The sequence below is a fragment of the Tinamus guttatus genome, unplaced genomic scaffold, assembly GCF_059628265.1.
Source record: "Tinamus guttatus ecotype Peru unplaced genomic scaffold, ASM5962826v1 Tinamus_guttatus_pri_ptg000059l, whole genome shotgun sequence".
In the NCBI taxonomy this organism is placed as follows: Eukaryota; Metazoa; Chordata; class Aves; order Tinamiformes; family Tinamidae; genus Tinamus; species Tinamus guttatus.
In genome coordinates this window covers 104,379-130,925 of record NW_028288593.1, presented here as the reverse complement: position 1 = coordinate 130,925, position 26,547 = coordinate 104,379, and the positions used below count along the sequence as shown (strand labels likewise).

Sequence of the window (26,547 nt, the reverse complement as noted above, 5' to 3'; positions counted from 1 at the left end):
TTTGTGTAAAGTTACTAAAAGGAAAAAACAGTAATATTTCCAAAAGTATTAACTAGTTGGCTTGTGATCTAACTGACAACGAGAAGTGAAGTGTAGGGTGGAGAATACTTATATTTCAATGCTGGAAGAGTGGGCACAAATGAGAAGGTTGGGTTTTAATGAAGGTTGAATATCCATCTGGAGCCAAAATAAAAGCGAATGTAAGTATATCCTGGGGGAATAGATTCCTAAGGTTGGGAGGAGGAAGGGGACACGGAAGGACAAAAGGACTCACTGGAAAACATCACAAGCCCCTTAGTGCAGACAAAACTTTGAAAGTTCAAAGCAGGTTAAGTACTGAAGCTGAAGCTTCATTTTAACCTTTTCACGATTTTTTGATTTTTTTTCTCCTCCCTGGAAGACTACGTTGAACTATGTATGTATGTTTCTTAGGCCACTCATCTATCATGCCTTCAGCATTACATTACCAATAAATACAAGCATAGCAGTGCTAAAGAAGACTTTTTCTTCTCTCAAAGAGTGTAGATTCATGAGAGATATGCAAGTACCTAAAATAATAAGCAGCCATGTTGATATATGTATAAGTCCACCCAGAAAGGAAAGTCGGGCACAGTTAAGTGCCTTAAAGAGTATATTAGTATGTGTACACCCCCTTTTTAAATGATTGGCTTCTATCACCTATCATTTCTCTTCATAAAAACAAAAAATATATTTCTCTGTGCAAAATATATAAACTCCTCTCACAGAGGAGTTCTCTTTCCTGTAGTGCCCCAAGAGTGGGTTAAGCTGCTATGTGAGGTGACTGTAGCAACTAGATGAAATGGGGACAGAATATCCCAACATGGAACTCTCAATGGGGAAGAACAGTGAGGGATTTGGATGGCTTGAAGTGATGCTGAGACTTCACAGCTCCATAGTGAGAATCTTTTGTTAGTACTCCTCTGTGTTATACCAGATAAATGCTGAACATCCTTTAGAACTATTTTGTAAACAAAATTATGACAGTTATTGTATTTAGCAGTTATCAAGCATTAGCAGAAGATCTAGTTTTCATTGTTTTTAGACAGCCTACATGGAGGGGGCCATGCTCTTCTGTGCTGTTATAACAAATTACAGGAATTCTACAAATGGAGCCCTGACTGTGATTAATCCTCTCAGTGGTCTTTTGCTGGACCGTCTCCAGTTTGTCAATAGCTCTGGTCCCAGGGACCCTGAATTGCACATAATCCTCCAGATGTGGCTTCCCGGATGTGATGCAGAAGGGCGTCATCACTTCCTTGGGCCTGCAGGTGACCATCATGATAATACGGCCTCCTATGCTAATAACAAGGACACAGTGATGACACAAAAAAATAAAAAAAAGGAAAAAGAAAAGCCTGCTTAGTCTCTCTATAGTCTCTCTCTATAGTCTCTGCTTTTTTTTTTCCAAAATTATACATATTTATTTTATTTCTATGAGCAACAAACAGTTCCAGCTGTTTTCAGCCAGTGCAGACAGCAGCCCCAGGGAGTGAGGAGCAGCCGAGGTGGCAGCCGGGTTCAGGGTGACTCTGCAGCCCCAGTCTTGCTACAGGCTGAGTTAAGCGACCTGTCACCTCGTGCAATTCCCACCCAGTGTAACACTGCGCCTTGGCTGGATGGATGTCATGGGGCCTGTGGTCTACATGAGAATCAGGCCATCAGTGTTTGGGTTACAAGTCTGTTCATGTCCAGCTATGGATCCGCTCAAGAGACTGTATTACTTCTTTTCCCTCCTGTTTTTGCATTTTTCTTACTTGTCAAGCTCTGTGGCCTGAATATGGAAGACAAATGGAGACCCTATAGCCATTCCCAATGGCTTTCTCCCATGCTGGGAGAAGTTGCAGGTTTTGCTGGGACTCTTTGCTCTTGCTTTGGGAAGAGGCTTCCTTCAGGCAGAGAAGCAGCAGGTTACCTCAACATAAAGCTGTTTTCCAGGGAAAGGGTAAACAGGCACTGCTTTGCGTTGCTCCCTCATCCACGTGCCCTTTCGCGCACACACTCCCAGCCCTGTGCAGTTGATCGCAGGGCCTTGGATGCAGCTTTTTCCCCAGAAATTACAAAAACAGGTTTGAGCCACTCTCAGTGAAACGCTCTGTCTCCTGTCATTTACGTAGTACAGCATTCTCCCTTATTGGCTAAGATAGCGACCCAGATGAGGACATAAAATAAGGTTCTGAAGTTTAATTAGTGTCATTAGAAAATTGGTTAGAAAAGCAATTTAAGCTGCTGCTGCTGAGGGAAAAAAAAATCCTTGGTGATAGCAGAGAATTGGACTCATAATGTACTATTCACATACAACTAATCTCCCTATCTCTGAACTGTCAGGAATATTTTTTCAGTAATTTGAATACCAGCTAGCTTGTGCAGGCTTTCTGAATATGAACACTTGTAATGCAATTCTCATTATGTCTATATCTCCATTGCGGCTATGAAAACTTTCATTGTGGATTGATCACAACTTTCTCAACCTGGAGTAAGTCTATTCTGTCATAATTTTGCTCGAAATAAAGTAAGCTAAAAATTTAATCTTAGCACTGAACTTTTCAGAGTGAGTTCAACTCATTGCTTATCTAATGACTTTTCTGGGCAACCATGAGCAAGCTTAGACCATGCTCAGACCTCCCTACCTGGGATTTTTTAAGAGCTGAAAAGCAGATCAACTACTCTCAAGCACCAGTTATTTCTCAAAGATGTCTAAAAGCAGTCAAACCTAAGTTTTGTTGCAATTTAGAAATACTTTACATGTTGCCAGATGATATCCTACCCATATCACTAGCACTTAAAAGAATTCACTTGAAAACCTAAGAGGAGAGTGAAGGGACCTTTGCAAAGTGTTTTGGTGGTAAGAAGGCGTCAGAGGAAAGAAGCAATGAGGGATCCAGCTCCCTGCACCCTGGCTGGACAGTGTACGAGTGTGTGATTTCTTCCCAGACTGAAGGCAGAGAAGCACCAGAAATGCAAGATCCTTTACTCTGTCTTCTGGTAAGGAGAACAGGGAAGGAATAAGGTCGGTACCTGCAGAGGGCTATGGGAATACAGGTGGGAATGCCGTTCTGCCACTGTGGTGCCGCTGCAGCCACCGCGGAGGGGTAGTTTCCTAATTTAGGTGCACTCAGTGGTTCTTCAGTCCCACACTTCTGTCCTTCTCATAGCCAAACATTCCCCTGCCTTCTGTGTTTTGCTGAGTATTGCTGCATCAGTCATCTTAAAACTGCTGTTTGTGCCATCAGAGCTTGTGGTGAACCTAAAATATCTTACTTCATGCATACCCAGATTATTTTGTTTTTCAAATCCTACTCTGAATACTAAAATTCATTCAGAAAAATCTGTCTCAGATCTCTCTGTTTTTTAATTTTTTCTTACTACTTTTTTAGTTTGACAACAATCTGGTTTTATGAATGATGCCTGAATTCAGTGAATGGTTTTTACCAGAAGAAAAAGCAACAAGAAATTTCCAGGATGGTAAAGTATTTAATTTACGACTTCCATAACAGAATGTTCAAATGTTTAGGCTATAATTACACAAAGAAATGTAGAGAGGAAAAGACAGTTACATCAGTGGTGTTACTGCCTTTTACACAGTATAGCTCTTAGCTCACTTAAGATTCAGATAAAAACAGAAATTTGGTTTCCTTCTCTGCCCATCTGGATGCGGAGGTTTGAGCTGAGAACTTCACTTGTCCCAACAACATCCCAGAGCTCACAATAAAACAGCTTGTTTGCTTTACCCCTTTAATCAAGTCCTGTAAATCCTTGTCATATAGCTATTCTATAGCCCTAGAGATGCTGCTGTGATCCAAGCCCTGCAGGAGACACACAGGGATGTGCCATGCCATGCTGTTTTAAAAACACCAGAAGTGTTTTAGCGTGAGCTCGTATGCTTGATCATGAAGAAAGTAGCGCTGTTTTCAACCTGCTGCAGTGCAGGAGACCTTGCAGTCCTCCAACCACCTGCTTATTAAAACAAGATGATCCTGCTGTCTCAGACCTTGACACTCAACTAGTCACATCTGATAGTATTAAATGCATCTTTGCTTACAGTTTAAAATAATAAATGGGCAAGTATGAATTCTGACAGGAGATGGTAACTATGCAATTTGTTCACTGAATTACTACTTTTCAACTAAGAAGACCATTCACTGGCTTGTTTCTCTAAGATTTCTCTGACAGTGTTGTTTAATTTTTCAAATAAATCTGCAAATGTATTATACCTAGAAGGCACTGTAGAAACATGAACTCACCTGGCTTAAAGCTAAAACTCAGTTTTCATTTAATCCCTTTCTTTCTACCCTGCCAGCAATAAAAGACCCCCAGAAATAAATTGAGACAATTATCCATTCAATTTAGATTGCTCAAATTATTTCTAAGTTTGTTTAGCACATTTGTGTTTCAGGCAAGTTGTGCATGAATGGATTTTAAGGCATTGTCTGCAGTTAGAAGCCTATTTACAATGTTGGTGTTTAATTGTAGTTGGTTGCTGTTGCTGTTGGTTGCTTCTATATAATGTGTCCCTGGCATGCTGAAGGCGCTCAGACAGGATTTGCAGCAGGTGTGATTCAATTCGGGCTCAAGACTGAAATGCTGGGTATTCTTGAATGACTGGAGTTCACATTCATCCATCAGAGCTCCTTGGTTATTGAGGGAGGTGGGCTTCATGCTGAGAGATAGAATAGCAAGAGCCACACATATGGTATGTAGAGAAATGTGTTAGCTACATATGAAATATAGTGAGAAAAGTGAATGAATGAAGCACATGAATTCAGTAACGATATTTTGGAGTGAAACAAGGTTTAGCATTTAGGTAATGAGTTTCTTTACTTATCCCAAGATATAGAGCGGAAGAGTGCCCTTAGGAAGGCAGCTGGCCACCAGGCCTCATGCATAACACTGCATGGATCCTCCCTCTCGTCACAGAAACAAAGCAAAAAAAACCAAAAAAACAAAAACAAAAAGAAAAACAAAACAAGCAAACAAACTCAAACAGGACCCTGCTGGAGATAGGATGTGCTCTTAAGACCTCCTCTTCTATGGTAAAACTTCATTGACTTGCTTCTCCTTTTTTGTCTTCCCTTTTATCTTATTTTTTTTCCTTCCCATTTGCTTAAATAGCATGGTGATAACTAACACAGCCTATCCTGTCTGACTGAAAAACGGGGGACTCTTGCTCTTTAGTTGTTCACCACTGTGTAGTAAGATTGTAGCAAAATTGACTGTAGGTCCTGAAAATGCTCATTGGTCTAGTGGAACTGATGCAGCTTTCAGCTTAATTCAACAGTAATCAGCATGAAATGGTAAGCATTCAAAAAGCAAAAAGTTAAATCAATATTTATGGTAAATTCTGGCATTAGCCACAAACAAGCAGCTATGTTTGGTTAGAAAAATACAAACTGTTCGCAGTGTTGCTGCACTCTGTGCTGCTTGCACATTCAGAAGGAAGCAAACCAAACCATGTATATTTCTTCTCTGATTCTAGGTAAAGAAACAAATCGCAGTGAAATGCAGGCATTGTGGGGCCAGGACACTGTTAATGATCCCCCTCAAGAACTGGGGCTTTTTATTGCAGTACTGCAAGATGCAAACAAGTCTTCACTTCTCTGGCGTGTGTTGCTGGAACTGATTAGTATTCCCTTTGCTCATGGATTTGTGTCACCAGATCAGTGGCCTTGTGGTCACACATCCTGCTCCTTCCTCAGCTGCAGGCTCGGCCGCTATCACTTCTGCAGCAGGAGAGAACTATCAGGCAGCAGTGATGCCCTCCGTCACTGCCATTAAGGGGGAGATACTGAGATGCTTTTGCGAGGAATCCTGTTAGAAAATGAGACTTTAAGCCTGCAGACACCTGACTTTTGTCCTTCACTCCCCTATGTCTTCTTCACTATCTTCTGTTACAGACTGTCCCTGCACTTAAGTAATACTCTTCATTTTGAAAATACGTATTCCTTTTATCGCAGTATTTGTATACAATGGAGCAATTGTTACCACATATATAAAATATCTTTTTGAAGATGTTATGCAGCCACTTGGTTAGCTTTGCGAAAAAAAAATATTCAATCTTTTTCTCTATTTAACAAAATTAATGAAAAAGATGTATCAAAAGGACTAGATAACTACAGTTTGCTTGTAAGAAGAAACTTTAAATTTTCTTTAAACTCTAAAACTTTAAAAGTTTTAAAGTTTTTTTTGAGAAAGATCTGAGAAGGCGTATTTTCATACAAAAAATGATATATTTGGTGCAATTGTTATTAAAAATAGCTCTTGGACAGTTCTAGAAATGACACATGACTTCCAGACATTTTTTACACAGAGCGCAAACAGACTTCATAAAATACTCAATCTGATAATTTTACGATAGCTGATTTTGAGCTGAGAGGGAAGTATCTTTTAAAAAACTCACTGAAATATATCTTTTTTTTGTGGGGGGGAGGGAGCGGGGGGGTCCTTTAAATTCTCTCTGGATTCCTAGGGACTGAGAGCAACACCGCAAAAGGATATGCCCAGGTAATCCATTTCCCCTCCCAGCCTCCAGCTCGTGTTTTCAGTTCAGGTTCCAGCTTTTGTTTTAGCATTCCCTAGGAGCCAGCAGCCCCATGCATGGCCCAGCAACTCGCAAGCTCTTTCTGCGGGCAGGATGGGGAGATCCTCATTCATACAGTGCATGAAACTGCCAATCACCAGACGAGTGGGACTTCAATCTTTTCAAGGGGCTACTCGAACAGACACCACAGAATGCTTCTAAAAACTTTTCTCAGTACTGGTTATCTTAGAAAATCAATGTTATTGAATGTCAGGTCTCTTCAACTTATAGCTTTTCCAGTTTCCTTTCTGTCAGGCATTGGTTTAGCAATGTGAACAAGAAAGAAATCCTTGATTCTTTGTAATGAAAATAAAGAAAAAACAATGAAAGTTCATGCAGTCGTGTTTTGCAGGGCAAGAGAGTGAGGCCAGCATGAGGATGACAAGCAGATGACCAAGCCTGAAATACAGTCAAGATGACTGTGTTTACCTGAAGCAATATCAGAAAGGAAATGGGCAAAGAAATAAAAACTCTTTAAATTTTAACTGCGATGCCTCCATCACTGTATGGAGGCAGCTGTGCTCAGCCTAACCAAATACTCCTACTTTCTTTTAACCACATGTGTTTCTCATCTTATAATTAAATGGTGAGCTCAGGATCCATCTTCTTGCTCTGTGTTTGAGCAATATCTTGCACAAATTGCTCCCAAGTCTCTGTCTGTGAATAGTAAATGCTACAGAAATAAAAAAATAAAAACTGTATCCCAATAGTTTCGTAGAAAGATATTCTGAGTAACCTAGATAAAGATAGGGTAAATGAGTTTGGCTTCAAAAGGATGTGAATAGAAAGGAGACAGAAAGGATCAACGACTATGAGGCATGTCGGGGCAAGGGCGAGGGAAGAGAAATTGTTAGTGCTATCAAGTACAAAGGTATCATGTTTGCTTCAGAAGGTCTTAAACACAAATTGCTGGGAGCCAGGAAAGTCTGTTTTGTGTCCAGCCACTGCAGGTGATCTATCTGCCCACTTGGGATGGACTGACCCACTGTGGCCATTGTGATGGTCCTACACAAAGGACCAAGAGATGCTGGGGAAGCAGCTAGAGATGCGGGCAATAGTCAAAGAACAACAACAAGGCAAAAGGGTCCAGGAAGGTTAGGGAAGAGGCGTTTGGAGGATGGATTAGGTCTGGTGGGAGAGAAGTGATTGGGGGACTTTCAAGGCCAGGCTGAAGCTAAGCACTGGAGTGACCCAAAGTGCTATGGGCCTGCAGCTTCGTCCTTTGCTAGCAGATATAAAGAAAGGTGTGATGATGACTAGAAGAGTCATGCACTGATCAAGAAAAATAGATTTGGCCCTTGAGCAGAAGTAAATAGTTACTACAGAGTTGAATGGATTTGCTGTTGTCATTGCTTTTTTCTTCTCACTGCTATCTGTTGGTTTCTATTTCTCTAGCAAAAATTATACCATTAATTCACTTTTGCTTAATTCTGAAACCAAGTTCTTCTGGCCTCCTCTGACTGGAGAGACTTTTCTCTAGACTGTCTGAGTTAAGCTGGTAGCCTGCAGAACATCTGTCCTGTAGCACCTTGCTAAATGAGAGAAAATCACTGCAGCAAGCCAGAAAGCAGCAAAAGGCCTTGCCTCATACACAGGAGAACAGACAAGCACAGGACTAAATAAATTGCAGTTCTCATTTCACACAGCGAAATCAACCAACACATCTAAACAATTATAAAATCAGTCTGATTAGAAGCCAAAGTGAAAATATCTCAACCCAATAAAAAATACTGATGAATTATTAGAGATACATATGCAAATCCTTTATCATTTCTGAAGGAAAAGCAATGCACCCGTTTTGCCAAGACTCACATGCTAAGTTTCAGACATGTGAAGGACATTGACTTTGATAACACTTTTCACATATATGGTTCTTGCAGGATCCAAGTCAAGAGTCGGATTACAGAGCATCTAAAAGCAAATTACAGGAATAATAGCTCTAACCCCATCATGTTTATGGCAGAAATGCTCTCTGATACCTTAGACTTTACACAGATAGAGTCTGTACAGTAAGCTGTTATTATTCTGCAAGCAATCTGATAACTCCCCAGAGGGAACAGCAATGTGACCTCTGTGTGATGGATAGCAAGGAGCAAGACATGATATTGCTGGTGTCCAGACAAAAGCAAAGTATTAACTGGGGCAGACTCCAGCACTTTTTCATCCAAGACTTTCTAAGTGTCTCAAAGAGATATAACAAAGGGAATGAAATATCATAAATCAGATTCTTTAAGAGAGATTGATTCCCCAGGACACATTCTCTCCCCCTCACCCAGGAGTCTGGGCCCCTAACTTTGGGTATCATGCACCCTTTTAAATGCCCTTGAATAGACATATTATTACAACTTATCTATAGGAAGGATAGGCAGCGCCACAAGTGTACAACTCACAAGAGGCTCAGTGGGCAATATGGCATCATGTAGGGCTGGCCAAGGAGCTGCAGGCTGGCAAGCAACAGAACTCTTTGGGCTAGCGAGGACCACAGCTCACCGAGGCCGGGACGCGCACTCCACGGCACCCCCACGAGTACAGTGTCAAAGAATTATGCAGAATAAAAAGATTTAATTCAGAGATTTAATTCTCTATGTTTTTATTTTGGAAATACATTGTTAATTCATATCTCACAAGATATTACATTTAAGGCTTATTTTCTGTACAGTTATTCTGGAATAACCTTGTTACTGAATAGCTCTGGTGTGCTGCTGCTCTTTTTCTAGAGCAAGAATACATCTTTCTGGTGTAGTTTAAGCCACTTTCAATGAACAAAGTGCTCTTATTTTGGACTAAGAATGGCCCTACTTGGAGTTGTTCAAGGGCAGCAATTTCCTTCTGAATAGAGCCTGTAATTTGAGACGACTTTCAAATGTGGACAGGCCCTCTAATATTTCACAGGTATTTCAATGGAAGATACCAGGCAGGCGGGCAGATGTGCAGCCTGACATGCTGTGGGTGCTGCAGCTGCTTCTCGGGAATGAGTCATTCTGTCATTGCAAAGAATCCGGCGAAAACATCAATAGTCCAGTATCCCATTAGCTCTGTCTCCCTTTTTTATGCACATAGAGAAACCGGACTAACAATATATAAATGCTTGCAAATATCCAAGCAGCATTTTCACCAGGTTCTCTGAGGCTGGCTTGAGGAATTTCGCTATTTTCTGTGCCACAGCTGCTGAAATTCAATGGATGCATCAAGTTCTCAGAGACTTGAGACACAGGGTAAGTTTACACCACTGGCAGGTGATAGGAGGAGGTTGCTGGCCTACAGCTGTGCCTTGATGTGCAGCATCCTACACAGGGCAGGTGCTCTACCCAGAGTACAGTCCTCTGTGCTTCCTCTGGGCCCTGCCTTGCGAGTTCTGCTGCTTGGGAGATCATAGATCAAGCTCATGAGATGAATCTGGAAAACAGAATAACAGAGCAGCAAAGAAACTGCGTGCTGTTCTGCTGGATGCAAGAGATGCCTGAAATCCAGCCCTGCGGGGAGTAAGTCAGGAGAGGACTGATGGCGTCTCCTATTCAAGGTGTGAGATTTGACTGGGTCATTCTCCTGCTTCTGGCAGAAGACAAGAGGCAATGTGGAAACATCAGGATTGCTTATTTTGGATGCAAGCCAGAATTTCGCAACATTGATCATGCAGGGTGAGCAACACCAATGTTGTTGATTATTGGAGCACTGGTTCTCAGTATCTTCTGTTAAGTTGGGTCTTTCAGGCATACCTAAAATGTTTACACACTAATTTCAATTTATTTGTAAATTATTAACAACATCTGAAACAAGCGGTCAGAATCCCAGCCAGAGGAAGAATTTTTTACTGTAGATTTTTATGCCAGCTGATTTATGTCAGCTCACATTCTGTGGTGGAGTGCAAGTCAAAGTATATAAATAATTTGTAGCAGTTCTAGTTTTTTAATGAGTCTAAAACAGTTCAGGTATCTCAAATGAAAAGAAGGATACTGAGGTTGGTTCAGTAGTAATTTGTTTAAACAAAAATGAAAGATGCTCGTGTTCAAGTGCAAAATTGCTCCTCTTTTATATGAATGCAGCAGCAATCAGATAATTAAGTTCCTTGTTCTCAATATGTATATTTGTACAAAATTTGAATATCTGATCTTGGAAAAAAAAATAGGATTCTTTTCATCTTTTGTTTAGTTCAATTTAGAATTTGCATTGATTGTCTTGTATGTATCTTGCATTTTTTTGAAAGAAGTATATGTGCTGTAGTATCAGGACATCCTTATGCTGTACTGTGCTGAATAAAGGCTATAGCCAAAAAAGCTGATTTCCAGGTAACTCATGTTATCTACTTTAATCCTCATGATTTGAGTTCTAGTTGCAATTTTAGAGAATTTATCTAATAAAATTTAATCTACAGCAAATTAGCAGATTAAAATTAAGCTGTTGCTTTGATCTTTTTAGACTCTCAATTTTAGCAGGTAACCCTAGGAATTTCAAAGATATCTTGCTGTGAATACTATCTGTCCTAAAGGAGAAATTTCTGAGCTGATTCATCTGACTAAGAAACCTGTATAAAATCTCTTGTGATAGACAAGCTTGATTTCATTCAGAGTGGGGAAGAAGGGCTGTTTCTGTCTTTGGAGAGTAGGCCTTGTGTATTCAAGCTTGTGAAATCTGCCTCCCGTGACACAGAGCTGTGGACCTGCCTTCATATTTCAAGTCTGTGGGGAAGACGCAAAAGATAACACACGAAAATGGTAACACTTCTTTTTCAAGAGAATACCATTGGTGAAGAAGTACAACCCCACTCTTCATCAGGCTACCCCATTCTTTGTCCCCTGTGACCAGAGTAGTTTATTTTCTTGTCATCAATTTGCAAGCAAAAGTATTAAATATTTTAACAAACAGAGCATGTGTCCGCATTGTCGCCAGGAACATTTCTCACTAACCTGAGACCTTAACCGTAAGCTCTAGAAATAGCATTTACTTCTGTAACTGGCCTGAGAAAATTCTTTACTCCTATACACAAGAATATTTTATTCAGAACCATTAGTGCTAACACAGCACAAAAGACAAACTTCTATCACAGACCAAAGCTTCAGTCGCCTTGCAGTGATGCCAGCAGTACTTCCACAAAGCCTCTCAACAGCAGCTCTGTATATTTTCTCTGGCAGCAATACCCATTCTGCCTCACAAATTGATATTGATACCCACCAGATTAAAAGAGGCAGCTTATTCTCCTGTATGTTTTTGGGAGAAAAAAAAAGAAAAAAAAAAGTTGATTTTCTCAAAGGCTTTTCTATAACAGCACCTGCTTGCTGCCAAGGCTGGGAGGAGCGAGGAGGACTGGTTACCTCAGAGGAGAGGTTTTGCTGGAAGGAAGGCCATGCGGCCTGGTGAGCAGCAGCAGCAGGTGGATCAGCAGTGCCATCCAGCGGGAACGGCAGCTGCTCTGCCCCCGCCGGGCCCGCAGGGAGAAGGGAGCAGACCCTGTTCCGCGGGACCCCTTTCGCCTGTGGCCTTTGCAGGCACTGTCACGTATTAATGTAGGAGGGAGAGCAGGTAATTTTCGTTTCTCTAAGTTTCAAAGACTTCCTGAAAATTAGCATCTTTACAGCCTTTTTTCTTTTTGGGAAATTTGCTCAGAGGGAAAACTCAGTAATTGAGTTTATTATAATAGATGTAACACCAGTTTAACGTTCTGCTTTTATTTATTTGGTGTCTGCTTTTCAGATAAATGTTCTGCCTCAATGGCCAGGAAAGCAATTCTCTTCCTAACAACATTAGGTTCCTTCCCAAGGAGGGCAAAAAATGCATGGAAATCAAAAGTTGGTAGTTTCAATTCTCACAATACCTTACAGTTGCTCTTGATCATGTGAATACCATATTGAATGGATAAAAGTACTTATTTTTTAATATTAAAAAAGTTAATTTAAAATAAATTCTAGTGATATTTTAGTTTTTAACATCCCACTAGTTTTGAGACACTGATGACTTCTTAAGACCAAACATATTGACATGTTACAATCCTAAAGTCACCAGACTAAAGAATTTAAACAGCTGGCAGTATTAGGTGAAATCTAAAAGGCAGGGCTAGAACAGGCATGGAATTCACAGCGTGCATCTGCAGCGTCTCTTTGGCTCATGAGGTCTCCATGGGCGCTAGCTCAGCTCCAAGCAGCAGAGAGGATCCTTGGCACAGAGGTCAGGCTGCTCCTCGTCCTCCTCGCCCGCACGGTGCGACACGGCGCTCAGCCCTGCAGGCCGCCCCGCCGGCTCTGCCACGCTGGCATCGCCGGCGCGCTGGGGCTCCATGAGCACCCAAATCCTACTGCTTGCCTCCATGGCAGAGTGGCTGGAGAGCTGTGTGGCAGAAAAGGATCTGGGGGTGCTGGTTGACAACCAGCTGAACATGAGCCAGCAGCGGGCCCAGGTGGCCAAGAAGGCCAGCGGCCTCTTGGCTTGTATCAAGAATAGTGCAGCCAGCAGGACCCGGGAAGTGATCGTTCCTGTGCTCGGCCCTGGTGAGGCTGCACCTCTAATACAGCGTCCGGTTCTAGGCCCTGCACTACAAGACAGACATGGGGGTGCTGGAGCATGTCCAGAGAAGGGCAACGAAGCTGGTGAAGAGGCTGGCACAAGGGCCTTATGAGGGGCGGCTGAGGGAGCTGAGGTTACTTAATGTCTGGGGGAGGCTCAGGGGAGTCCTCATTGCTTTCTACAACTACCTGAAAGGAGGTTGTAGTGAGTTGGGGTCAGTGAGTTGTGGTCTTCTCCAGAATAACTACCCACAGTGCAAGAGGAAATGGCCTCAAGTTGCGCTGGGGCGGGTGGTTCAGGTGAGGCAGTAGGAAAAACTGCTACATGGAGTGGTGAAGCATTGGAACAGGCTGCCCAAGGAAGTGGTGGAGTCATCATGCCTGGCAGCGTTCAAGAAAGGTGTAGATGAGGCACTTGGGAACATGGTTTAGCATACAGGGTGTTGAAGGGCTCATGATTGGACTCAATGATCTTGAAGGCCTTTTCCAGCCATAATCATTCTATGATTTTATGGAACACTTAGCTTTTTAATTTGCCTTTCCTAGCACAACTGGAAATCACAACTAGCTCTTTACGCTTAAGAAAAATTCTATTCCCTACGTTATCCTGACCTTTTAAAATGACAGTGAACTAAAATCTGCTAATGACACATTCGATAACGTTAAAGTCACTAATGAAAACAATGTTAATGCCAACATGTTTTGTGTTGCTATAGCACAATCACAGACATTGCTAAAGAGTGGAAGAATCACTCTCTTCAAAAAATAATTTTATTCTTTAGAAAGAAAGCAGAAAATGTTACAATGAAAATCGTGCATAAACGAATGCATTCATAGTAGTTAAATACCATCAGATTGCCAGATTGCAGCATTCACCTCTCCAAAATGCAGATGAATCATTCCAGAATTTTGACTAGCAGGCCACTGACATACATCCAATCACAAAATATGGAGATTTCCCCCAAATACTGGTACAAACTTTGTGAGCCCACTGTTTTAAAGGCAAAGTAAACATGTCTTTTTAAAGAACGATAAAACACAAAATTAGCATATCTTCCCTTGAAACAACCCCCCACATGTCCTGATTAGAAGTGAGAAAAAAAAGTCTAAAAAATTGAGTGGATAAAGAAAAAGAAGATGTAAAGAAAGACACTTCTATCTCTTGCCTCCTAGTATGTTAAAAAAACAAAGAGACTCCCCAAATGGAATGTTTCTAAAATAGTTGTGCTATGCACCAAACACCAGATTGAAGGAGGCCAGTTACCACTGCACTGTACAGTCATGCACGACAGCTGAACATACATCAGGTATCCTTTTATCTAGATACCAAGAGACAACTGTTTGTGAGACTATTGCGTTTCCATGCATAGAATTGAAAAATTGAAAAAAAAAACAATAAAAACATGGAAGACTAGAAGCAGAACTATCCTAAAAGGCATCAATATGGAAAATACAATTCTAGCTCTAAAGTGCTCTTTTTTATAAAAATACTTCTGTGTAGAAAATTTCATGCAGGCACACTTCACATCTGCAAATGCCACAACTATCAAGTAACTAGAAGATCCGCGGGATCTATGCATCTAGTGGACGTCGTAAAATCCTAATGATTCTATCTAACATTTGTTTGTCATAACAGAACAATGTCTAGTTCCAGCTAATGACTTCACTGAAACAGAAAGCAGAAGATGCTGAAGTTTTTGTGGTTCAAATAAATAAGAAACAAATGATTCATACGGGATATTTTGTTGGTTTGTTTCTGAGAATTTTGAACTGGGGTGAGAATTCTCTTTCAAGTACTGCTTGTTGTCTAGCCATTGCTCCTGAAAAAAAATAGAGAGGAGTTTAATATTTTTAAAGACATATTGCCTTTGTATTAACCTACTACAAAAGATAATGAGCTGAAAGCACAGTACAGGATACAGTGTATTTTCTCTTGCTGGGAGTTGTCACTGGTAAGATCTCCATAGACTATATTTTGTAAATGTGATGTGATGTATGCCATGGTGCTGTCCTCATAAATTAACCCAGCAGTAGGTATATTTACAAAATCAGATTAGAAGATGTACAGAGAAGAGACTGCACCATAAAAGCCTCAACTCGAAAGAGAACAAAATTCAATGGCTTCCAAAAAAAAAAAAAAAACACTTCTTCATCAGCTGCTGGAATCCAGGTAATCCTGCTCGTAGTTCTAATTCAGGTCTGCAGTTGGAAGAATGTTAATTATGAAAATATGTACAATTGAATATATGCACATCCTTTTAATCTCCTATCCAACTATGCTGTGTCAGGACAAGATTCTCACTTCATTTAAATTGCACTATTTTAAAGTCTCCTACAGTTTTATTACAGGGCATTTTTACAGTCCACTTCTTCCAAAAGCCACTCAAGTCCAGTTAGCAGTCCATCTAAAGTAGCAGCTACGGTATCCTGCACCTGTAAAAATCAAAAAAGCCACACCATTACAGATTACAGGCAACGAATCTAACAATATTCTATCAGCACTTCTGTCTATTCTTATGCACTTCTGTCTATATCTTAGAAATATTCATGACAAAAATAAATTTTATCACTGGTTTCTAGGTACTTTGACAGCACAGGTCCCTTAGAATAAGGTTCAAAAAGATGACACTATTCTTTACATAATGAATTACAAGAGATGTTAGGAAAACTGTGCATTTTTGATATCATAGCAAATTTTATACCAATCTCTCCATCAGAATATTTATTATTACTTTAGAGATGATGATCTACTTGAAAATAGTTTTAATAATTCTTAGAGGAAAAATGCTGCCAGCTTTAGAATTCAAGACTTATTATTTCTTCTCCAATTTTCTAATATATTATGAAGTGATTATTATTATAAATGATACTTTAAAAAAACATTCTCCTTGTAAAAACAAAGGAATTAAATCTCTATTTTCTTTGATTATTACCCTTTAACTATGCTATGCTATCAAAGAGAAAAATTTGTGTTACTGAGATACACTGATATACATTGTGCTCAACAGGCATGAAAGAATGGACTCAGGACCTCATGGGCAAGACAAAAACTGTGATTTGCCAAAAACTCAGTACAGCCTGTCAAAACAGTGACAATTAAGTCTCCTGAAAAAATGACAGAAAAGTCTACCTTGTAGCTAAGGCCTTGGGGTGAAGGAAATTCAGAATAAATTATATTTATTGCTCAAGTGGAGTGTTCAAATAACAATGTTGAAAGCTACACATTTACTTCAGTATGTGCATTTCAAGAATACAATAAGCCTAAACTGCATTTAAGCATGCAGAAATGGAGGAAAGCAAAGGTTTAAAAGTAAGTACCATCCAGGGTTGATGTAAGAGATTCAGTTGCAAATGATGTGCCATGTAAACACAAGGAATTCTTTCCACACCAACATGAGAGATACAAGACAAAACCAGCAGAGGTCTGTTTCGCGGCCCAAGAGCAGGATCGGTCATTGCTAAAATATGGGCCAGTTCTTCTTCACGGTCATGCTCTAGGAAATAAGTTGTAATACATAAGTATTAAAGTTGTAATACATAAGTATTAAATATATGCAAATCCCAAGCAATTATTTTTTTAATCCTGACTTTTCAAATACTTATTGTTTTAGTTCACAGAAGTAAGGAAACACAGGGCTTAAAGTGGTCATGTGCAAATTACCTAATTCTGATATCTCAGGGCTGGATCAGCTGCACTCACATCCTTCTTAGCTATTTAAAGACTTCTGCAGATTTGCAGACAATCTTAACATCAGAGCATTTTACAAGTACCCCAGAGAGATCAAAATCACCACTGAGAAAGGCTGATGCCCACACAGTCAGTAACCCTTCCCTACCAACTTAATTCTTCTTGCCAGGATATCCTCCCCATTTTTTTTTAACCCCATGCTTTCCTGAGCAAGTTCTTTCCCTCCATTTAAAGTTGATGAATATAAAAGCTGTCCACCATAACATGTGTTTAGATTTCCCTTACTTAGGCTATTATTATAGGACAATCCTAAATTGTGGTGGTTACATCTTACACTGCAGTGCTCCTGGTAAAAGTTCTGTTTCCAGGTTATTACATCAGCACTGCTGTATTTCAGGCTTCTTCTCCCACTCTCCCTACCCCTATACTCCACTACTGCCTCCCAGGCTTTGTTTTGTTCTTTTAGTGCAGATCATTTCCCAGATCTGACTTGGCATGCAGTGCTAGCACTGACAGAATGGGCCATAACCCCTTGCAGAAAGGAGAAGGAGTGTGTCTGGGAGAGGGGACCTCTCCCTGAAGAAATAGCACCAAGGAAGCAAACATTGAAAGAAGTAGAATATGGATTTCCATGTTTTCTATATTCTTTACAGATTCGTTTATGACATTTCAATCATTTACAAAATATGCATAAATACAATAAAGAGAAACCTCGTACTTTTATGAGCTTCTGCATTAGCAACATAGATGAATCCATCAACTACTTGGCACACCTTTTTCACTTGAGCTATTACACTGTAGTGCACCGCTTGCTGATTTCCCACTGTAGTGCTGTCTTGGTAGAACATCTTATTGACAACAACAGCTTGTTCCGCCCTTGCTCTTCTCCTTTCCACACTGGAAGATATTAACATACTCCAGCCATTTAATAATAGCAGCCAGGTTAATTTAGCTAGAAATGAAAAAACAGAGTCTACGCAGAGATCAGCAGATCAAAGTTTCGGAAAAACAGCCTAACCAGGAAAATGGTTTTGTTGCTCCCATTTTTTTACAGGTGTATACATATAGATGGTTAGCAGGCTGCAATATGCACATTAAAACACACTCCAGGATGAATCTTTAAAATATTTCAAAAGGGAAAACGTCAGAATGTATATAGGGGCAGAATTACCTGTTTATGTATTTGTCTTAAAACATTTATTAGGCATTAGTGTGGGTGAGAAGGATTATTATTTTCACGTGGAATTTGAGCGAGTGGAGAAAGACACAGGGAATAAACCGGGGATGCAACATCTGTATAACGGATAACTATCTAGGCAATAAAGGCATAAGACTTACATCATGAAACCAAGAGAAAAAGTACAAAACAAGTGAGAAATTGTACCTTCTTTCTTTTGAGGAAAATACCCTTACCTGGTGGTTGAATACAATGTTAGAATGTTGAATTTTTGATTGTTACTGAACTGAAAACTTACTCCTGATCCAATCCCTAGAAGGAGAAAATGAATGTATGAGATTACAAGTATATGGTTGTTGAACACAACTTAGTGATAGGCTGAAAATTCTACCAGGGCTGTCAACTAGATGCACCTAAATCTGGGTGTTGTCGCTGCAGGGGAAGCACACATTAATATGAAATTTAGGGTTTGTTAGGAAGTAAAATCAAAAGAAAATCAGGAGGAATTTCTATGTTTTTCGGTTTTTGATACTTGTATTAGAACCTAGGAATTTAAGTCATGGAAGAGCTGATTTGCATCTGCTACCCAAAACTGACATGGGAAAGCTCTAGTCTAGTTAGGACAAGCTGCATTGAAAAAGACATGAAAGAAAAAAGAAAATAACACCAAAAAATGTGTATTTTTCCTATAAATGTAATTTAATTATCCCAATTTTGCTGTGCTTAAATGTTGTCTATGCTTACCTAAAAACAGTTAAAAGAATTGTATCTGTTTTGAACTGAAGCAAAATTACACTTGTCAGAAAGGTTTTTTTTTTAAATCCCTTCTAAATATCAAAAAGAATATTTCGCCTGAACCTCCATCCCCCTTTTTAATGAGAAAAACTTATATTCATTCAACACCAAAATATTTAATCAGATAAAGAATCAGTATAAGAAGACAAGCATAGCTTCCACCACTAAATAATAGTGGCACTTACAGACACTATTTAAAGGAAGTCATGTTCGTACTTTCCCACTACAGCAGCATACGAGGCATGGAAATTAGGGCAGAAATACAAAGAGCAAAATCTTGATCCTCTGATCCTGTACAAGTTTAACCATTAAGTCCACTGGTGCTAAAATTCTGGCCTGCCTTGTTACTGTGTTTGCCCTTTGATATATATATATATATATATAAGAGAAAATATTTTTTTACAATTACATTATTGACCTTCAACACAAGCATTAAAAAAAAATGCTCCTATTTTTCCACCAACGTTTTTTGTTTTTTAAGATGTATCTTTTCATAAAACTCAAATCACCACCAACAAAAGCGTTACCATGAATTCGTCTTTGAGGAAGGCCAGCCACTAGCAGAATTTCTGGGCAAGTCATCATCTTCTGCACTAAAGAGTCATCCAGCTCTTCCAACCCTGGCCCAAACATAGCAAAGCGAGGTTCTGTCTGAGTGACCAGTGATTGCAAGAAAGATGCCACAGCCCCATACCGGGGACGGTTTGATTTCAGACTTCTTCTACTCTGAGGGCAGCTTTTTTTGTATCTGTGTAAAATAGACGCAACTAGAAATTAAACACAAAATATAAAAGACGTATTAATCAAAGAACACCAACTAATTTAGGTCCCCAAATTCTCATGCTGTATTATCAGAGCATCTTAAGCACAGGTCTAAAATGACAGTTAAAAAAAAATCAATGGTTGAGATCACCAGCACCAAGCAGCTAAAACCACTACAGTCCTGCCAAGTTTCAAATGCTGATGTTTAGGACCTTATAACAGTTCTATACGATGGATTTCCTACTTTATAAATATATTCATAAATATTTATAAAGTTCTCATACATATGATATAAAAACTTCCCCCAACCCTCTAGCATCCCTTGCACACACAGTATTTGTAAAATAACAGGGAATGTGAGGAATTTAATACTATGTAAAAACATGAGAATTCTGGGTGAACCTGTAATCAGACCTCCCTTTATGCTTATTATTTCTAAAAAGGCAACTTCATCTGAAAAAGGCCTTATCCCTTCCACACATTAAAAAGGATCCTTTGATTTGTGTTCATTTGATGCAGGAGCTGGAAGGCATGAAAAGACTTTGGCCATCACAAGAGAGGACAGTGAAAGGGATAACAGGCGTTATCCCTGGAGACGTTTCTGCCTTTGCATCTGGTCCTGTGATGCTAGAAAATCACTCCCACAAAACATCAACTGTGTGCACCCTGCCTCCAGCCCAAGGCACTGCAGTTGGCATTATCAAAACAATGAGGTGCTCACAGACACCGTGGAAATCAGGGACGGCTGGCTTCAAATATGTGATGTGAGCAGAAGTATTCAGCCCTGAAGAGATTTAAACCCAATGTTCACAATTAAAGGGCATTTTGTACTTCGAATTCCAGGGTGCCTTTTACCTGCCTGTAAAATGGGGAAGAGAGACAGACAGACTGTCAAGGTTAGGGCATTTATTGCAAAACAAGAGGTTCATGAATCCCTCTAGGAAATTCTTATCCCATGCGGAAGTTGAACACTGCACATTAAATCAGAGCACTGAGTCACGTTACACGCACACAGCAGTCTGCCCGGCTTCGCTTGCCCCCCCGCCCCCAGCCCGAGCGCGGCGGGCGCTACTCACACCGCCATGTAGTCGCAGTGCGCGGCGCCGGCCGCGGGCAGCGGCCCCAGGAGCTGCGCCTCGGGCAGCGACCTCCAGTCCACCGAGGCCCAGACGGGCAGGTCGCGACGCAGCAGGCGCCGCCAGAGCACCGGGTCGCGCACGGCCGCCCGCCAGTAACAGCCGGTGCTGCCCAGGCGGCACAGATCCCGCGGAGACAGGTAGGACAGGATGCGCAGCTGCACGTCCACCTGCAACACGCAGAACGCCGCTCAGCGCCCACCGCCGCGGCCCGCCTGCAGCCCGCCCGCCCGCCCGCGGCCCCTCCGCTCACCGGCAGCGCCTGCAGCGCGCTCGCCTCCTCCGCCTCCCCCGTGCCGCGCGCGCGGCCGCCCCGCGTCCAGCGCTCCCGCAGGCCGCGCAAGCTGCCGCGCACCGCGGCCTCCAGCCGCCCGCCCTCCGCCATGGCACCCGCCCGGGCCCGCGGAGGGCGGCGCCGCAGCGCCTGGCCCGGCCCGGCCCCGAGGCGGGAGGAGGCGGCCGGCGGCAGCGCCGGAGCCGCGCGGCGCTCCGCTCTCCTCCCCGCGCCGCTCCCGGCGCTCCGGCGGCAGCGGCGCGGCGCGCGGGCGCGCTCCGGCGGCCGGGGCTGGGAGCGCAGCGCTCGGCGCCGGCGCGGCTGCCCGCGAGCAGCGGCTTCAGCGGGGGCCCCTGCTCAGGAAGGCCAACATCTGCCGCGCGCTGGCGCTCTTCCAGCCTTGTCCTTTCAGGGGCCCTTCGCAGGCTGCCACGTAGGTCTCCAGCGCCTTGGTGCCCACTCCTCGGAAGTCCGGCGCTGCGCTCTGCTGTCTGCCATGCGCCATGTCTGCTGTCTCGAGGCTTCCCGGCCTGCCCTCTGTGCAGTGCTTCAGTCCCCAGTAGCACATTTCTCCACTGTACACCATCGCGAGTAAGTGGGTGTCACTAAATATACCTGCAAAAAGATAATTTAGAACTCAAGCACTTTATTGTTTTCTTAAACATGTGATTTATTAACTTGTAAGTCTTTTGTGTTATCAAAGCAAGATTTTTTCAAGAAGTCACTAAATGCCTCCTACTAAAGAAGTACACCAAAAAGCGAATTTCTACCCTTAGAGCACTGCCACAAGAACCTGAATCAAACACCAAACTCTTCTCAGTGGTGGCCAGCAACAGACCAAGGGGCAACGGGTACAGATTGAAGCACAGGAAGTTTCATCTCCATATGAGGAAGAACGTCTTTACTATGAGGGTGACAAACACAGGAACAGGCTGCCCAGAGGCTGGTAGTCTCCTTTTCTGGAGATCTTCCAATACCTGCCTGGATGCCACCTTGTGCCAGGTGTCCCTGCTGGAGCAGGAAGTTTGGACTAGATGACCTGTAGTAGATGAAGTCCCTTCCAACCTCAACCATTCTGTGATTCTGTAATGGAAGACACTATGGGAACATCATCTTAACTCAGGGTGATCAGCAGCTGCTTTAATATTTAAACAAACAGAAAGCCACATAAGTGTCCATGACCATTCCAAATAAAATAAAATAAAATGTATGGAACATCAGCTACTGAACTTGGCTTTGCAATCTGGAGCAGACTTGGAGCAACCTATCTTGGTCAGAAAAAAATTAAAAAAATAGAAAAAAATAAATGCAAATAAAATAAATGCATTCAGAAAAAAAATAAATGCAAAGGTGCTCCATCCCGCATGGGCATCTGTTCCTCACAACCAGACTATGGTAAAGTTTAGGGGGTACAATGTTGGCCTCAGCACCAGCTGTTTTACTTGAAAATCCACTTCTGCTGTGTGATGCTAGTTCCATCACACAGATGTAGCTACAGATGCTCAGGTGAAATGCACTGCAGTAACACAACTTAGATAAAGCTACAGTAGAGAGTGATAATGAAGTTTTGCTACTCTGAACAACATACTCTTCTGTGTGAAATCAGTAATTCATCCTATCTGTTTTCTCCTACACCTACAGAGGAATGCAACATAAGAACATTTAACACTCACTGCAGTCATATTTATGCCTCTAAGATTTGTCATATGAGAAACAGATCCTTAGACAATATGCCCAATTTGTGTAAAACACAAGTAGCCTCTCTTGCCAACTTCCCAGGTGCGCTTACAAAGAATAAATGAACATTATCACCTCCTAAAAACTAAGTCAAAAGAAGGGAGAGTTGAAAGGGCAAAATAACACGATTGCTTATTAATCTCCATAACTACTCTCTTCTTGTTCTAAAAAGTTAGTTTTTCAATAAAAATCAAGTCCAGCTTGATCTAACAAAAACGCACAACAGAGTTTTATAAAGCCAGGAAGGCGTCTGGGGTGTTTTGTACTTTTTTATTTACTTATTTATTTTTACCTGCACTGAGTAATCTAGCTGAGTCTTTGTCCTGAAATGAGACATCTTCATCTAGCTGGAGAGGGCATCTAAAGCTAAGCATCTTCATCAAGTAATGGACTCCATCACTGAGACACTGAATACAATTAAAAAAAAAAAAAAAGGAGAGAAGAAAAAATAGACAAATTCTGAGCAACAAGATTGCCATAAATAGTTTCAATGTGACGTACCCAAACAGTTGTTTAAAATAAATAAATAGAAAAGCTGTACTTTAAAAAAATCATACTTGAAAAGTGTACTTATGGACATTCACATACTTATGACCTTTTTTTTTGTTTTTAAATCTCCTTTACCTTTTCAAATATGCCGATATTTTCCTTTAGCCATTCACTCCTTTCTTTCATAGTGTGACAATACATGTAAAGCAGGGCTCCTTTCCTCCAGTAAAGACACTCCAATAACTCTGTGCCAAGGATGCTGGTAGGCTGAAATAAAACCCAATAAAGTGTGCTCAGCCGAAAACAACCATTTGAACTATACACGCACACACTGAAACAAGCAAACGGACCTGCATTGAGCCTCTAGAGGATACTGTGTACCTATTAGTGATGGTCACAGACATAAGCTTAACACGTTGGATTTTAATAGTGGAAAGCTTCTGGCATCCTGAAATACTAGTAAGAAAATATCTTGGCATCCATTTAGTTACTTGAAAAAATATTTATGGGCAATGATTTGGGACTCGCTACTTAACTATAAGTAAGATTTGGACTTTTTCAGCTGATGTCAAATTTTGCTCATCAAAAATGCAAATACCACTTTTTTTGCAAAAATGAAATAATTAGTTTTCTGAGTAATGTTATTACTCACTTCTTCATTTATGTTACATTCTTTCATTAGGTCTTCTGGTTCTGAAAGAATACAAGTAAGTTCTTTAACTTTTTGTAAGGAATAGTCTTCTGGAAAATCTTGATCTACAAGCTGGTTTTCCTCAAAATATGTAATATCTAGAACAGCCTATGAAAATAGGAAGAAACATGATGTAAAAAAAGAAACCAACAAAAGGTAAAAATAAGTAGCATAAGCAAAACACACCACAAAAACTAATCGGTGGCATACAGTAAAGTACAGACTCGTTAAGAGTTTACAGAAATACTATAATTTTAAAGATAATCTATAACATTTAGTTTTTAAAAGTGTTGTAAGTTAAAAATATTAAAATTAAAATAAACTCTGAGACCGTTTTCTTTTTTCCTTCATATACTTCTGCAATTATTATCAACTTTTAACTTGGTTATTTCTAATTAAGAACAAAAGTGAGCCTGTACTTTGGAAAAATTCTGTAATCTGCACGCATTAAAAAGCAGAAATGGAAATACTTTTTAGCTATAGCTGCTCTGCTACACCCTAGCCAATCCTATACTGTACATGGTGGACTGTTTTAAAGTTGGGCCACAAATGCTTTTAATATATACTACCTGTGTATAAAGCTGCAAAAGCTCAGAAGGATATGTTTTTCCTTTCTCTTCTTTACAGAGGTCCTTCAACTTCTCCACAGCAGCAGAACCCTTAACTAAGAAAGTATCTGGAGAAAGAACACAAGGTTTCTTAGCACTGAAGAGCATCCAGCAATAGACTTCCTTACTCCCCCTTTGTATCTCAGATGTATTATCCTCCTTGCAATATCGACAATAGCAGCTGAATAATAAAGTGCTTAGGCACCTGGTCCTGTTAGGACTACTAGTGTCACAACCAAATTCATGGCACTAATACCTATGGTCCGATGCTTCAAAATCACTCATTTGCAAAGATACCATAAAAGAAAAACGTTGCCTGTTACTACACAGCTATAAATTTTAGCCCTCTACCACCCTGACAGGGAGAAAGGGCTCGAGCACTCTCCGTAGTGAGGGCCGCACAGTGCGCCGAGGCGCTGACGGGGCCAAGGTTTTTCCTGAGAGGGGGCTGGGCCTGCGGCCGCTCACCATCGCCTCCCGCTCCCCTCAGCGCTGCCAACCGCCGGCCCAGCGCCGCCAGCCGCGGCCGCAACGCGGACACAACGCCCGCCGCGGCCGCCATCCCAACCGCCACCCACCAACGGCCACCGGCGCGCAGCACGTGACCGCGCCGTGGGCGGCGCTGCGCAGGCGCACGGCGCAAGGCGCGCGGCCGCCCCGTCCTCCCGGCGCCGAGCGGCTGCCGCGGGTTTGCTGGGGGATTCTCGGGCAGAGCCTGCGGCGTGGCGCCCTGTGCCGAGCCGAGCCGAGCCGAGCCGAGCCGAACCGCGCGGCTAGGCTGTCTCCCCTGCACTGAGCTGAAGGGGGGGCTGGCGGGCTGCTCCCACGGCGCGGGCCTCTGAGACCGAAAGCCGTGTGTGTGTTTTTGGTTTCCCCCCCATCGCCCGCCTTCTCTCTCCTTCTCAAAATACTTCTTGGAGGAGGGGCCGGCGGGGGAGGGAGACGTTTTATTTTGAGTATTCAGTATGGGGTTTACTCAGCTCGTATTCATATGATATGTATATAGTGTCATCCAACTTTAGGCTATTTAATAAACCTCAGGTGATAAAGAGCTTCCATGATAGGAAAAATCTGTTTTCTTCCTGTTCTTCAAAACAAAAGGAGGTGTAAACATCAAACCCTGTATTTTATATTGCATGAACATAGCAGTAGAATATAACTCCTTAAAAAGCTTTCTGTCTTAACCCATCAGGAAAAAATAGTGCACATGTACTGTGTCATGATATTACCCAATGTTTTGTGTTTTGTTAGCCTAAATATTTTAAAGTAACTCACAAAAATTATTCCTACTTGCATTATAATCTTAACTTTTTTAAGGCATGTGATGCTTATTTGTTAGTGTCTGTTAGTGTCTTTGAAAGACAGTGGATGCAATTTGCAGATGTGTTTTAAAGGGGACAGTGAAAAGCCACCTACCTATATGTGCACTTTTTTTTTAATATTAACCTTGTTATGCCATATTTAAGAGATGTCAGATTAAACACAAGAAAAAAAGTAAAATCTAGAGGGCAAAATTGTGTTTGCTTCCAGAAAATTTCATTTCTTGAAGAAAACTGTTTATATAGAGATATATGTTGTCATTTACTTCTGGAAACTCTGTATTGAGACAGAGTTTTCTATCTAAAGAGCTGTATTAACAATACCAAAGTTTTCCTGGCAATCAACCATAACCAAGAACAGAGAATATGGTGCTCTGTGCATTAGACGGAAGTACAGCACTTGTCATGTTGTTCATTTGGTGACTGAAAAATGTCCGTGCGTTTAAAAGTTCCCTTTTGGTTCTGCATATTCCTTCCTTGCTTGTTGCTGACCCTGTTTTTGGTTGAACAAAACAACCTTTTTGTTTAAATTCCAGGCTATGGTTTTATGTCTTGCCTTTTTTTTTTTTTCCTTTTTACAGCTAGTCAAGTGGGTCTTTTTCTATCCTGAAAAACTGGTCATTCAGGGTATCTGTGGTAACAGAAAACTGGTAATACTGCAGTATTACCAGTTTTCTGAGGAAAAGGTTTTTACCTTTTACCTTCCCTGTCCCAGCCTGTTTTTGGCCATGAAGCATGGTATGGTTCATCCTCTGTGAGGGAGTGGAAGACAGTAGGAAGTG

At 41.4% G+C, this 26,547-nt stretch overlaps 2 protein-coding genes across 2 annotated transcripts; both read right to left on the bottom strand.

The window, feature by feature from the left end:
- Positions 1 to 15,351: 15,351 nt before the first annotated feature.
- Positions 15,352 to 21,032, bottom strand: FBXO4 (F-box protein 4). The gene is made up of 7 exons (XM_088540326.1): positions 20,901 to 21,032; positions 20,588 to 20,817; positions 19,277 to 19,497; positions 18,191 to 18,266; positions 17,496 to 17,674; positions 16,408 to 16,583; positions 15,352 to 15,522 (listed from the first exon to the last, which is right to left on the bottom strand). Exons 1-7 carry the CDS (start codon positions 21,030 to 21,032, stop codon positions 15,433 to 15,435), a joined length of 1,104 nt encoding a protein of 367 aa, XP_088396452.1. The 3' UTR covers positions 15,352 to 15,432.
- Positions 21,033 to 21,261: 229 nt separating this feature from the next.
- RIMOC1 (RAB7A interacting MON1-CCZ1 complex subunit 1) lies at positions 21,262 to 25,014 on the bottom strand. Its single transcript, XM_088540324.1, has 6 exons — positions 24,915 to 25,014; positions 24,408 to 24,514; positions 23,800 to 23,946; positions 23,283 to 23,414; positions 22,951 to 23,065; positions 21,262 to 21,536 (listed from the first exon to the last, which is right to left on the bottom strand). The coding sequence occupies exons 1-6, from the start codon at positions 25,006 to 25,008 to the stop codon at positions 21,262 to 21,264; spliced, it is 870 nt and encodes a 289-aa protein (XP_088396450.1). The 5' UTR covers positions 25,009 to 25,014.
- Between the last annotated feature and the right edge of the window lie 1,533 nt (positions 25,015 to 26,547).